The sequence below is a fragment of the Vombatus ursinus genome, unplaced genomic scaffold (assembly GCF_900497805.2).
Source record: "Vombatus ursinus unplaced genomic scaffold, bare-nosed wombat genome assembly UNPS02014768.1, whole genome shotgun sequence".
NCBI classification, from domain to species: Eukaryota; Metazoa; Chordata; class Mammalia; order Diprotodontia; family Vombatidae; genus Vombatus; species Vombatus ursinus.
The window spans coordinates 8,455,871-8,468,538 of record NW_020954546.1 but is presented as its reverse complement, the minus strand read 5'-3'; the positions used below and the strand labels follow the sequence as shown (position 1 = coordinate 8,468,538).

Here is a 12,668-nt window from a genome sequence, read left to right as displayed (position 1 = left end):
CCTTCACTCACCTCCACGGCATGACAAGCCACACCAGTTCTGTAGTAGAGAAAAGCTACCTTAGACTGTATTAATAGATTGGTAATGGCTCAGAAAGGAAAGGGAAGAACCCTACCTTACGCGGGGTCTCAATTTCTTCATCTATCCATCAAGGATCGAATTAAGCAGCCTTTCTGAGGAAGTTCCTTCCAGCTCTGGATCTGAGGGGTGCCACCATTCGGGAAAGATCTTGACTAGCAGGTGCATGTCTAGGGAGGCTGACCAAGACGCCATGAGTAGAAGGAACTAGATGGAAGTGGCAGCAAAGTGGATTTGTGTTCAGTTGAAGCTTTCTAAGTGGGAGCTGTCCAGGAGCGGGGTGGGCAGCCTGTGGATGGGGGAGCTCTTTAAACAGAGGTGCTCTTCGTACCTCTATATACCTGTTATTTACGGGCTGTCTCCCTACTGGGACGTGAGCTCCCGGAGGACAGGGGCCTTGTTGTTGCCTTTATGTGGATCCCCAGCACTTAGGACGGTGCCTGGCCCAAAGTTAGCACTTGGAAAATACCATCGGGCTCATTGAATGATGGCCGCTGCCCAGGGAGGCTGTCGGGACTGGACAAGGTCACTAGCACCATGAATTGTGGGAAACTCCCCTTTGTGATCACACGCCCCCTTTGGAGTCTCCCACTGACCCACTACTCAGAACACAGAGCATGGCCCATGCTGGGAGGCTCCCGGACACATTTCCCATCATCACGTGCACAGGTGTCCCAGCTCTGCTCCTTGTTGTGAAGAGCAGTGAACTGTGCTATGAACCAGAGGCTGAAACCTTGCAGATCCCAGTGATTTATGTAGCGCCAGGTACACAGAAAGAGCTTACTAAATGCTTGCTGATTGACTGCCTTGGCTCTGCCACAACCTGTGAAGCCATGGGGAGGACACCAAGATGTTTGTGCAGACCCTACCATTGGGCGGTCTAATGAGTGAAACGGCTTCTGATCCCTCCCTTCCTCTGAGAAAGTACAGGAGGATCAAAGAGCATGGGGCTATGGCGGTATCACAGAAAGATGGGATGTCCTGGGGGTTCGAGAGCCAGCTCCACCCTGCTTAAGAAAGCTGATTGTTAAATTTTCAGTGTGCCCATTTATACCTCACCTCAGAAAACAGCAGACATTTCATGTCAGGACTTGATGTATTCTTGTGTTGATTTTCTTAAACTTAAGAAAGTGATGGAGAAAATATGAATAATGCAGATTTAACTTAAATGTATGTCAAGTGTATCTTTTTTCCTGGAGAGCCGGTTGTTAAACATCTACCAGGGCACCCTTGCTCAGATTCATCCCTAGAGAAAAATTCACACTCTAGTTTGGCAGCACTGTGCCCTGTGACCCCGGGGCTGCTGTTCTCAGAATCCAGCCCCTTCAGGAACGAGAAAATGTTGGCTGGGCCCTGGGGCTGACCAGGAGGCATTCAGGCTGCTTGAACCTCTTAGAAGTGGGGGAGGGGAGAAGGGAGCCTTTCTTTTTTGTTTGGAATGTTTGGAATGGACTGTCTAGACACCTGACTTAGGCCAAGTCTTCAGGGGGTCTGTTAAAGGGGCCCTCCCCCCAGGGATTTGCTTATTGGCAGGCAAAGGCTTCTCCTGCTCTGGGGCCAGAAGGGAAATACCAACCTGCCCATTCAGCATGCACACCCCTTAACTAAGTGGTGGGCAAGGCATGGAGAACTGTGGGAGCTTTCTGTTGTCTGGGAGCAGCTGGCTGGAAACCATCCCTCACACACATTTCCCTTCAGCAGGAAACTCCCTGGACTCCAGTGTCTGAGAGACTAAAACTTCCCCTGGTTGTTTTTTAAATCACGTTGCTGATCTAGCAACTTTCTTCTGCTCAGAAGACATTCCAAGGGTCTTAGTCAGCTGGGGAGGAGGGACCTGAATTTTGTGGTGATGAGGGGAGGGTGAGATAAAGCCTGGGTGGTTTTCTTTACAGTTTTCTGGCAGCAGTAAAGGGGAGGAGAATGGAACTTGGAATTAGAAGCCTCGGTACAGAATTATGCGCCACTTAACTTTTCCATGCCTCAGTTTCCTCCTCTGTAAAAAGGGGGAGGAGTGGGACAGACCAGATGACCTCTGAGGTCCCTGCATGAGGGCAGCAGCCTTCTGGAGAAGGGCCCAACCAGTGATCATGGTTGTAAGGAAAGCATGGCAGTCAATGGTGGGCCTCACTTGGGGGGGAGGGGCAGAGGGGTTCTGTACTTCCAGGGGGGTGGAGGTGCAGATGGTGCTGGAATGTAGGAAGTAGCGCCCTCAAGTGCAGAAAGTGTCCCAGCAGCCCCTCCTGCTCAGTCACTGAAGGAGGCTTCTCACTTGGTGCTGTTGGAGGCAGGCAAATGGGAGCTGTGGCTCCCACCTGGCCACTGCCTGGACTCCTGAGCTCGGGCTAGTAAGTTACCGAACAATTCTAAGCTTTGGGGTCCTCCTTTGTAAAAAGAAGGGGTGGAGAAGGGCCCAGACAACTGACACGAGCGGTATCGGACCGAGTGTTGAGAGAGGAGACCAGGTCTAGAGGTGATCTAGGTGTGGCGGTGTGAGGACCCGTTTCCAAGGTATCTGAAGGGGGGAGGTTACCAAGGGCAAGGAAAAAAGCGAATACCTTATTAACGCCAAAAAGAGTGACTAGAAGCCATTAAAGACGAGCTGCCGTGAGAATAACACCCACCTGGGGATCCCTGACCCAGGGTTTGGTGGGAGCAGGACCACGTCGACGTTTTCACTGGGATTGACTGAAAGATGGAGAAATACAAGATCCCACCGTCCTTACAGTTTATTGGTTTAGCCCTGGGCCTGTTGTCTTCCAACACGGTGGGTCTCCCATTGACGTCCACTTCTGCACAACCCTTTGAAGGGCAGAGATGGGCTTTTTCAAGGGCCCTCCTGCATCAATAATTATTCATCACAATCCCAGAGAAAACCCCGGTAAGTCCAAGTAGAATCAGAGCTCCCAAGGACCCTCTCTCGGCCCCTCGTCCTGGAGCCCCTGGAGGCCTTGCCCAGGTTGGCCATGGGATGATAAGATAAGGTGTCATCTCCTTCCGGGCAGGTAACTAGCTAAACTTGGCTATTCCTCTCCAGCCCGAGGAAGAGGCCCCTCGGAGGAGACCTGCTGATGAGGTCCTGGTCTGAGAGCCTGTGCTAAGGCAGCTGGTCCCTGGGCCGCTCCGTCATCCCCTTTGCTTAGTGAGCATGGTGCCCGGCACATTCGGGGCGATGTTTCTGTTCTGTATTGACTTGTGTCTTCGTAAGCTAAACTCTGGGAAGGGAAGAGAGGAGAGAAAGAGAAATAAAACAAGGACAACAAGAGCTAAGAGTAAAACGGAGCCCAAACTGCAAGCCTCTGGCCCAGCTGGTCATCCAGTGGGGAGCTAGTGACATCTGCTGGTCTGGGCTCTGCCTCACAAAGCCAGCTGGGTCCTGCGGGGGCTGCACTTGCCTTCTGCTCTGCCTTTCATCATTTTCCAGCGATGTAGAATCGTGGTGACTTTACTGGACAAGCGGTTTTAACTTCAAAGAGGAGGGAAAACAATCACGATCCAGCCAGTTCAAGGTGGGCCCAGCCGTCTGGCTCTCTGTACCTTCCCGAGTAGGGAGAGGTAGGGTGTTCCTGCTACAAACGAGTGACCTGACTCCTCGGGCCTGCCCAGGACACACGTTCTCCCCTCCACGCTGGACCAGGAAGCCTGCCTGCACTCCAGGTCCCTGGAGCCTTTGCTGCGCCCTCCCACGAAGGGTCCTCTGGAATCCTTATTTTCCTGCATGTCAGCAGAGGCTCTTATAGGACCCAGAGTCCTCCTGGAAAAGGATGTTAAGACTTGGCCAAATGGGTACCCGGTGGGCAGGGGCTGAAAGAGAGGCCACCAAGAAAGCTTTGGGCGGCTTATCTTCACAGCTGACTTTCACACAGACACCACACCTCACCCTGCTAATCTGAAGAAGCTATTAGACCCAAAAATCTCCGTATCTGCTGCGTGAGAGGCCCTTTGGTTTCACTGAGTGAAACGACTGTGATTGTGTGTTATTGTTATTAATAGAACATTCCTATTTTGTCTACACATGCCCCATTTCAGTTTCAGAATCCTGGATAATAGAGTCTTGGGCAGGCTTACCTTTCTGAGATGGGAGGAGCTCAGGTGTAAACCTGAAAGGGACCCGAGAACCGCTCTGGCCCAGGGGTCAGGAGCGCTTGCCCAAGGTCTGAACCCAGGATCTCTGGCCCTTTCCATGATGACCACTGTGATTTTGGGTTCGGTTCCTTGCCTGACAGGTTTTCTGGCAATGTCTCTTGTAGATTCTTCTTCTGGAAGCCGCTGGGAGTGTGGTGACTTCAGAAAATGACATTACCAAGACAACCCCAACCTGGAATAAAGATTTCTTACCGGATGCCATCCCACTGTCTAATCCTGGGACTGTGAGGAGGAACCCTTCAGGACCAGTCGGTGAGTGTATCTTCAGGGTCCTGGAGGAGACGGTGGTTTAGCCCTGAAAACTCAGAAGCTATTTTCACCCAAGGGGCCGTTAGAGACCATCTGGAGTCCACTCCCCTCATTCTTCAGTGGGCTGCCAAGGCCCACGCTAAGCCACTTGCCCCAGTTTACATGGGCAGTGTCAGGGGTGGGATTTGAACCGAGGCCCTCAGACTGCAGATCCAGGGCTTGCTCCAGTGCACCCCAGTTTGCAGTCATGGCTCCTACAGGTAACCCCTCAGTGCTGGGGATGAAGAGAAAACTCAAATGGCCCACAGAGGGAGGGGGAGTGACTCAGTGAATTCTGCCTATTCTCACCCAGATCATCTTCCTTCTGCTTCGGGGGGGGGGTCCCCGGGAATCCCAGGCTCGTCAGCCTGGAGCCCACATGTGCTGTCTGGGAACACTGCACAGCTCTTCCCATGGAATCATAGGACCACAGGCCTAGAGCTCAGAGGAGACCTTTACCTTTTGCCAGACGAGGGAAATGAGGGTTCTGTGGAGGGAGCAGGAGCAGGTCCCAGAAGTTCCCAAGTCTGGAGATGAGAGGTAGCACTGAGATAGCACTAAGGAAGCTGTGCCCTGCCAACCCCCAGGGCCACGTCTCAGGAGGAGTGACGAGGGAGCCTGGGGACTCCCAGGGCGGACAGAGGCTGGTGGTGAGCTCCACTCTCCTTGTTGGGTCTTCATGATCTTCATTAGAGCCCAGAGGGGAGGGGGCATGTAGTGCTAGGGGACGGGCCACCAGCCATGTCCAACCCTGGGCTTGTCTGTCTGCTGGCCAGAGGGGGACGAGCAAGCTGCCCAGCTGGCGTGGCTCCTCCCCACAACATCTTGCCTTATATCTAAGATAGGACCTTGAAAGGGGTGAGGAGAACCCCAGGTGGGGTCTTGGGAGAGGCTCAATACAAGAGGAATGGGACGGAGACCTGACAACTCACCAAGACCTTAGACCCATGGAGCTGTGCTCAAACAGTGGAATCCAGGAATGGGGCAGACCAGGAAGAAAGGGAGAAAAGCTGAGCCCCTGACTCTGATCCCCTGAGCGAGATGGGCAGGAACAGGGCACCACAGATCAGGAATCCTGCTGCCTTGCCCCGGGGATCTCTCTGGAGTTCCACCGGGAGTGTGTATTCTACCCGGGACACAGATGACGAGCCCTCCACGCCTTCACCGTTCACAGGATTTGGAGCTGAACAGGCAGCAGAAACCCTGGAAATCATCTGGTCCAAACTCCTCATTTTATAGCTCAGTAAACAACAGAGCAAACGAAAGAGGACATCAGCAAGCCTTTATTAAGTCCTTACTATGTACCAGACACTGGGTTAAACACTGGAGAGGCAAAAATGTTCCCTGCTGTCCAGGAGGCCTCAGCCTGGTGGGGAGGGCGCTGCAAGATCCCAAGAAGCAAAGTCACTTCCTCCTCTACTTAGTAAAAACAGGGGCAGGGAAGCAGTCTAGAACTAGCTGGAGCAGAGGAGACGATTAATTCTTGTGGGCCGCATCACTAGTACCAGAAACCTTGACCAGCAGAGTCAAGAAGTCTTGGACAAAACTCCCCATTGCCCCTGCTTTGGTGCCTGGTGGCCACTGTCCTATTAGGAGCCCTTTGGGACCCTCACCACCCACCCTTAGCCAGAACAAAATGGCGCCTGGTTTCTCTCCGACGTCACCTTACAGCAGAGGTCTCTGGACAACCTGTGTAGATGATGATCCTGTCAGGCCCTGAGAGGTGGGGAGCGGGGAGTAAACTTGGACTCAGAGACACTGAGTTCAAATCATGGCTCCTCCCTCCCGGGTTGTGAGGAGTGAATGAGATAATAATTGTAAAGCATGTGGCACAGTGCCCGGCACATAGTAGGTGCTTAATAAGTGTTAGCTATTAGAGTTGTCGTCGTTCTTGTGAGGAAAAGGCCTCTAAACCATAACACACTCTGGATGTCGGGACCCCTGCCCTGCAGCAGTTCACAGTCTGCTCCTCTGGTCACAGGTTTCCCCAAGATTCTACCAGTGGCTCACTCATTCTTGTTTTTGTTTTTGTTTTTGTTCTTGTTTTTCCAGTGCAATTGGGGTTAAGTGACTTGCCCAGGGTCACACAGCTAGTAAGTGTCAAGTGTCTGGTCTGAAACCTGGATTTGAACTCAGGTCCTCCTGACTCTGGTGCTCTATCCATTGTGCCACCCAGATGCCCCAGTTGGCTCACTTATTCTAAGCAAAATTCAGCACAGCAAAAAAATGAGAAAATAATTTAATGCCATGTTATTGGTGTAAGAATTTGCCTCATCCCTTCTGAGACACCTCAGTGGTTGCTCAGCGTTTGCCATTAAAACGTGAAGCCTTGATAACCCCAAGATGGTTTTCTCAAAGGACCTGGATTCCATCCCACTGCCAACCTTGGGCAAGACTTTCAACCTTCCCAGGGCTCAGTTTCCTTGTCTGTAAAATGAAGAGATTGGACTATATGGCCCTGATGCCCTTCCAGCTTGGGTCTCTGATCCGATGATCTTGTCACTTGGAATGTCTATGGCCTCGCTGGGAAATAAATGAAGAAATCTTCCGGGGGGTGAGCCAGCTCTAGGGGTCCTCATTGTTGGCCTTCTTTCTACAGGATTTGCCAGACCAATGGGACCTCCAGGACCTGCGGGCCCCTCAGGGCTCCCAGGGCCACCCGGACCAAAAGGAGAAAGGGGCCAGATGGGGGAGATGGGCCTCAGGGGGCCGCCTGGTAAGTCCCTGAAGGACAGATTTGCCTTCCTGCCATTGTTCACATGCTGGGCTTCCATCTGTCATGGGAGGTGGGACTCATGCCCTCTATTGCTCGCCTCATCCGGCATCCAGGGGCCAGGAGGAACCCCCCCGACCCCATTGGTCAGGTTTAGATTCTTTCTGAGCTGTAGCATTGGAGTTGGCTGGTTCCTGCCGCCGACAGCCTGGGAGCTCCTGGTTTTTAACAGACGTTCACCCTGCCCCTCGTTTCCTGCCAGCCTGGTCAGGTGTCTGTCCTTCTCTGTACCTCGGTTTACTCGTCTGAATGGGGCAAGCAGCTGGATAAAGGCCTGAGCCTGTGCTTGCTCTGCCAGTGGGGCTCTTATTCCCTGCCTGACCCCAGACTTTTTCCAGGAGCAGGCTGTGATGTGCCTCCAACCCGAGGGGGCTATCTCCTTGGAGGCTTGGGACTCCCAAAGAGGCAAGATAAGGCGCTGCCGGGGCATCACCCGCCTGCTGCCGTCTCCCTCAGCTGCTCCTGAGGCCGCTGCCTTCCTGTTCGTCTGGCTGGGGAGACTTGAGTAGGGCTGGTAGCCAGGGGACCTGGTAATTCTCCCAGCTCTCAGGAGAGACATTTTCCATCTGTGGGTCTCAGTTACCTCTTCTGGGAAGTCAGGACAACATTCCCCATGACCCTTCCCTCCCAGGGATATTACAAAAGGGTTGAGTGAGAGCCAGAAAGCATCTACACAAAATGTGGGGTGTTAATGCTGGAAGGGACCTTTGAAAGGACCAAGGCTAGCCCCTTCGTTTTAAAAATGAGAAACTGAGACCCAGAGGATGGAAATGGCGACTAGAGGGTCTGGCACCTGTCTGGGGCAGGACCAGAGCACAGAGCCCAGTGCTTTACCTTCTGAGGACACAGTTTGGCCCCAGGGCCCAAGGGGCTCCCCTGCCTCTCACTGGCCTTTCCTGTTCAGTGTGGTCATGATTACTCCGCGAAGGAAAAAGAGGGCCTAGTTGTTAAGAAGATGTTCCATTATTGCTACAAAATGCTAACATCCAGGGTCAAGAAGTAGGACAAGAAGTCACCTTGTCCATGCCTCTGCCACCAGGCTTCAGCCTTAAACCTTGTCCTTACACCGCTGCAGAATCTAAAGCTCTTTGCTGCCCCACCCCAGCTTTCATGCCTGCCTGGACACTCAGGATTCTTGCCTTTTTCTCTGAATTTTAGGGCTCCTGGGGCCTCAGGGTCCAAGGGGACTTCCTGGAGAGACTGGGCTCCCTGGGCCTCCTGGGCCTCCAGGCCCTCCTGGCAGCCCTGGTCTTCTGCCCCCACTCCAGCAAGGGGTTTTGTATTCGCTCCAGCCCACGGGAGAGAAAGGAAGTAAGTGTTTGCTGGGCTTCTCTGTGCCTGTGCCAAGGAACTGGGAGGGGGATTCTCTGTGCCAAGGGAAGGCCAAGGCCAAGCTTCGGCCCCCCTGCTCTCTCTGTGTATTCTTCTCCTTGGGTGGAAGAGTTGGGTCTGGAGCCAATAGCAGGAGAAGAAGTAAGAAGATAGAGAACAAAGGAGAAGTCACGTGTTTGGGGTCAACGGCGGTCCCTTGGGAGCTCAGGGCAGGCTCAGGCAGGGCCAGCTCTTGAAGACATCCAGGAGCCTGGCTCTATCCAGCCCCGAGGTGGCCCACATGGCGCCTCCTTTGTCCTCAGATCTTGACCCTGGTGATGATAACCCTAGGCTGGACTGTGGTCTAGCCTTGACCAACCTAGCTGTCACTGCTCAGAAGGAAGAGCTGCAGCCCCTCTCCTAAAAATGACCTTCAGAACCTACTGAAATTCTGTGCATTGTGAGCAGCTCCAGCCCCTGGCGTGACCACCCCCGTCTGTGAATCATCTCACACAAACCAGATGGTAGCCCTCATTTTACAGAGGAGGAGAAGCGGTTGGACAGAGGCCCTCTGATTCCTATGCCCTTTGCCCCGTAGCTATGTGAGGTGCCCACCCTTCTGCTGTGGAGTTTAAACAGTAGAGCTTTGGGAGGGAGAGAGGGCTCCCAGTCAGGCTCGATGTGAAGGTCCAGAGTGTTTGTGGAGGGCTGAGGCCTCCCCCGGGTCCCCGGCGGGACAGCCTGCCCTTCCCTGCCGCCTCTCTGGGAAGAGCTTTGTCAGGAAAGGCAGCAGGAGCTTCTCTGCTGCCAAGGCGCACTGGGCAGTGGAAGGCTGGCCACCATCTGGCTGCACCACCTGGTAGCCTTGCTTGCCTTCTCTGGGCCAGACTCCTCATGTGTGGGGAAGCAGCCTTGATCACCCCGAGGCCGCTCTAGAACTCAGGGTCAATGGCTGAGAAAGGAGCCAGAGCGGCCTGATGGTGCCGTGCAGGGTGGCCTGGGTCACTCAGCCCCTCAGCCACCTGGTCAGTGCCTGAGGGCTCTGGCCCAGATGAGGATCGGCTGCCCTTGACAGCAGTCGCCCCCGGGCCTTTGGGGGAAGGGGGGACCGGACTTCTGAGCGTCCACCTGAGGCATCGTAGCCTTCAGAAGGAGGAAGAGATTGGCAGCTTTTCATGGCCCGCCTCCCCTGTCTCTAGAATGATGGCGGCCATGCCATCAGGTTGCATCTCTGTCCCTTGGAGAGGTCACGTGTGATCATCATGTCGCTCCCATGGGAGCCACCGTGGGTCTCCCGAGGTGGGTAAGGAGTTCTTGTGACTCTCTTACAGATGGCGATTCCCAGTTGTCTTCTACCATAATAGACACCATCATGGCAGGGATCCCTGGGCCTCGGGGCCCCCCTGGCCCACCAGGTAAGCAGACAGCCAGAGACACACATGTGATGTAAGTGCTACTTGATTGGGGACCCACCCAGGCCTTTACCTCCAGCCACAGCCTAATCCCAGAGCCCCAAGCCTAACGTACGTCGGCACCAGGAGGCAACCTGGCACAGTGGAGAGAGCAGTGTCTCTGGAATTGGGCCCTGGGTTCAAATCCTGCCTCTGTGTGACCCTGGGCAAGTCTGTTCAGTTCCCTGGGCCTCAGTTTTCTCATCTTTAAAATGAGGGGGTTAGAACTGATGGCCTCAGTATATCTGGGATCCTGTGAGGGCACCAGGCCTGTTGGTCCAATCCACCCTTCCTGCAGCTTTCACAGTAGTTCTAGGTCCCACTAAGTCACTGCCCTACACAAAAGGCCAAGTGCCTCTCTATTTGTCAGTCAACAAGCATTTATTAAGCACCTCCTATGTGCCAGGCACTGTGCTAAGTGCTGAGTATATAAAGAGAGGCAAAAAACAGTCCCTGCTCTCCCGGCTCCCAATTTAATGGGGAGAAGATATTCAAGCAGCTGTGTACAAGCAGGTGTAGACAGGGAGGCCAAAGGTAATCACAGAGGGAGGCTCTCAGGGAAGACTGAGAAATGCTTCTCGTGGGACTTGGGCTGAGGTCTGAAGGAAGCCAGGGCAGAGTGAAGGGGCCTGCATTCGGGAGGGAGGCTCACATGCCAGGACCAGGAAGGGATCGGGGCCACAGTACCGCAGAGGGACGTGACAGCATCGCGGGGGGGCAGAGGGTGAGAACACAGAAGCCCTGTGAAGGGGCTAGGTTCCAGTGAAGGGCTTCAGAAGTCCAGCAGAGGGTTTTCTGGAGAGCCCCTGGGGTTTACTGAGTGGACGGGATGGAATGACGTGGTCAGACCTGCCTGACAGTGGCTGAACAGAGGAAGGACAGCTCAGAGAGACTTGAGGCAGGCAGGCCGACCCCAGCGGCGACTGCAGGACCCCTCCTGGGCTAGCTCACACAGGTTCAGGTGGACATCATTTCTTTCCAGGCTCTGGCAGGCTGCCTCTGGCTGAGTCAGGAGTCCCAGATTTAAATCCAGGGCTCAGACACAACGCTGCCCACACGATCCATTTGCTGGATGACTCATTTATGGATCAATTTTTCATTCCACTCAGAAAAGGGATCCCTGCAGTCCATTCCAGGACAAGACCCTTTGCTCCTCTGGGCCTCAGTTTCCTCATCTGTAAAGTGATAGTTGGACCAAATGGCACCGGAAGTTCCTCCAGCCCTGGACCCAGGGTCTTACGATCCTCTATGGATTCTGGGCAGCTGATTCTGTCCGGTTTCTTGTACTCGTGCCTGTGACTGGCCATGGGGAGTGGCTTGGGCAGGAAGGTTAAGAAGGGAACCTGCCTCTTACATGAAACTGATGTAAGTGATTTCTTTGCCCACAGGACCACCTGGACCCTCTGGACCCAATGGCCCCCCAGGTCCCATGGGAGCTCCAGGCTCCCAGGTAAGGAAAGTCACATCACTGGCCTAGGATGGGGTAGCAAAGAATGGTGGGCTTGGAGATGGAGGGAAACATGTAGTTTAAAAGGAGAAACCTAGTCTCCCTCTCGTCTCCCTTTCCACTGAGGTCACCTCCAAAGTGGTTGTTGGAGGGTGGGCCTGCTCCTGGACCTTGTCGCCTCTCACCCCCACGGGAGGGCAACGTTTAATCTGGATAAATGTGAAGCAATACATGGTAGCCTTAAAAACAACAGCAGACCTTCTGTCGTGCCTCCGGAGCCTCGACTGGACCTAGAGTACTTAGGTGGAGCAGAGTATTGAGATCAAGTCAGAGGATGAGGGTCTGAAATCTTTCCTCGGCCACTCACTTCCTGTGTGACCTTGAGCAAGTCTGGGCCTCAGTCTCCTCATCTACAGAATGACGGGATTAGACTCAGGCGCCTCTGGGGTCCCTTCCAGCTGTAGACCCTCTGAGCACCACCGCGCTTGCCCCGGCAGAACCACTCTTCTTTCAGGTGTCCTGTGGAACTGGCAGATGCTGCAGGCTTGCTCTCCGGTCTGCTGAGCTTCCTGGTTGCGTATTTTCAATACAATCAACAATTCCCTGTGTTGAGGGGATGTCACTGGAGCTCTCCCTGACAGAGCCCATCTCCTCCACAGGGAAGGCTCTGTCTAAGCCCAGATCCAGCCCCAAAAGCTCTTCCCTCCAGAAAGAGGCTTCTCTGAATGAGTAACTGGCCCCAGCTGCTGCTCTCCGTCCAAGGCAGCCTCCCTTCCTCTGCAGCCTTCAGCGAGTGCCCTTCTTTGTAGGAGGGAGTTTGGCCAGACAGCCTCCACGGTCCCTTTCGGCTGCAAATCCTATGATCCTGCAGTTTATTGTGGTACCTCTTCCTGGGTGTATCTGCATTGGAACAGAACGCACCTGGAGATCCATGTGCTGACCCAAAAGACTAAATTCCCACTCTCAGGCTGGCAGAGGGGACTGACCACCGATCACGGATGGCAGCTGTCTGCAGCTGAAGCTTGGGTCGGTGCATCACGGAGAAGGGGATTAGCCTCATACTCTAGTGCTTGGGAAGCTGCCCACACCTTCATGGTATGGAATTAATCAGTTAGCCTGCAGCCTCCTTGAATAAGCTCAGACATGGCTGAACATTTGCTGTCTTTTTTTAAATTTT

At 53.9% G+C, this 12,668-nt stretch overlaps 1 protein-coding gene across 1 annotated transcript in view; it reads left to right on the top strand.

The window, feature by feature from the left end:
* The window catches only part of LOC114043222 (collagen alpha-1(XXVI) chain-like), a 266,331-nt gene that overhangs the window by 239,008 nt on the left and 14,655 nt on the right, over nucleotides 1-12,668 (top strand). Inside the window, 5 exon segments of the mRNA XM_027862255.1 lie at nucleotides 4,326-4,473; nucleotides 7,109-7,225; nucleotides 8,441-8,593; nucleotides 9,925-10,008; nucleotides 11,433-11,494. Of these exon segments, the coding sequence (XP_027718056.1) occupies nucleotides 4,326-4,473; nucleotides 7,109-7,225; nucleotides 8,441-8,593; nucleotides 9,925-10,008; nucleotides 11,433-11,494 (564 nt within the window).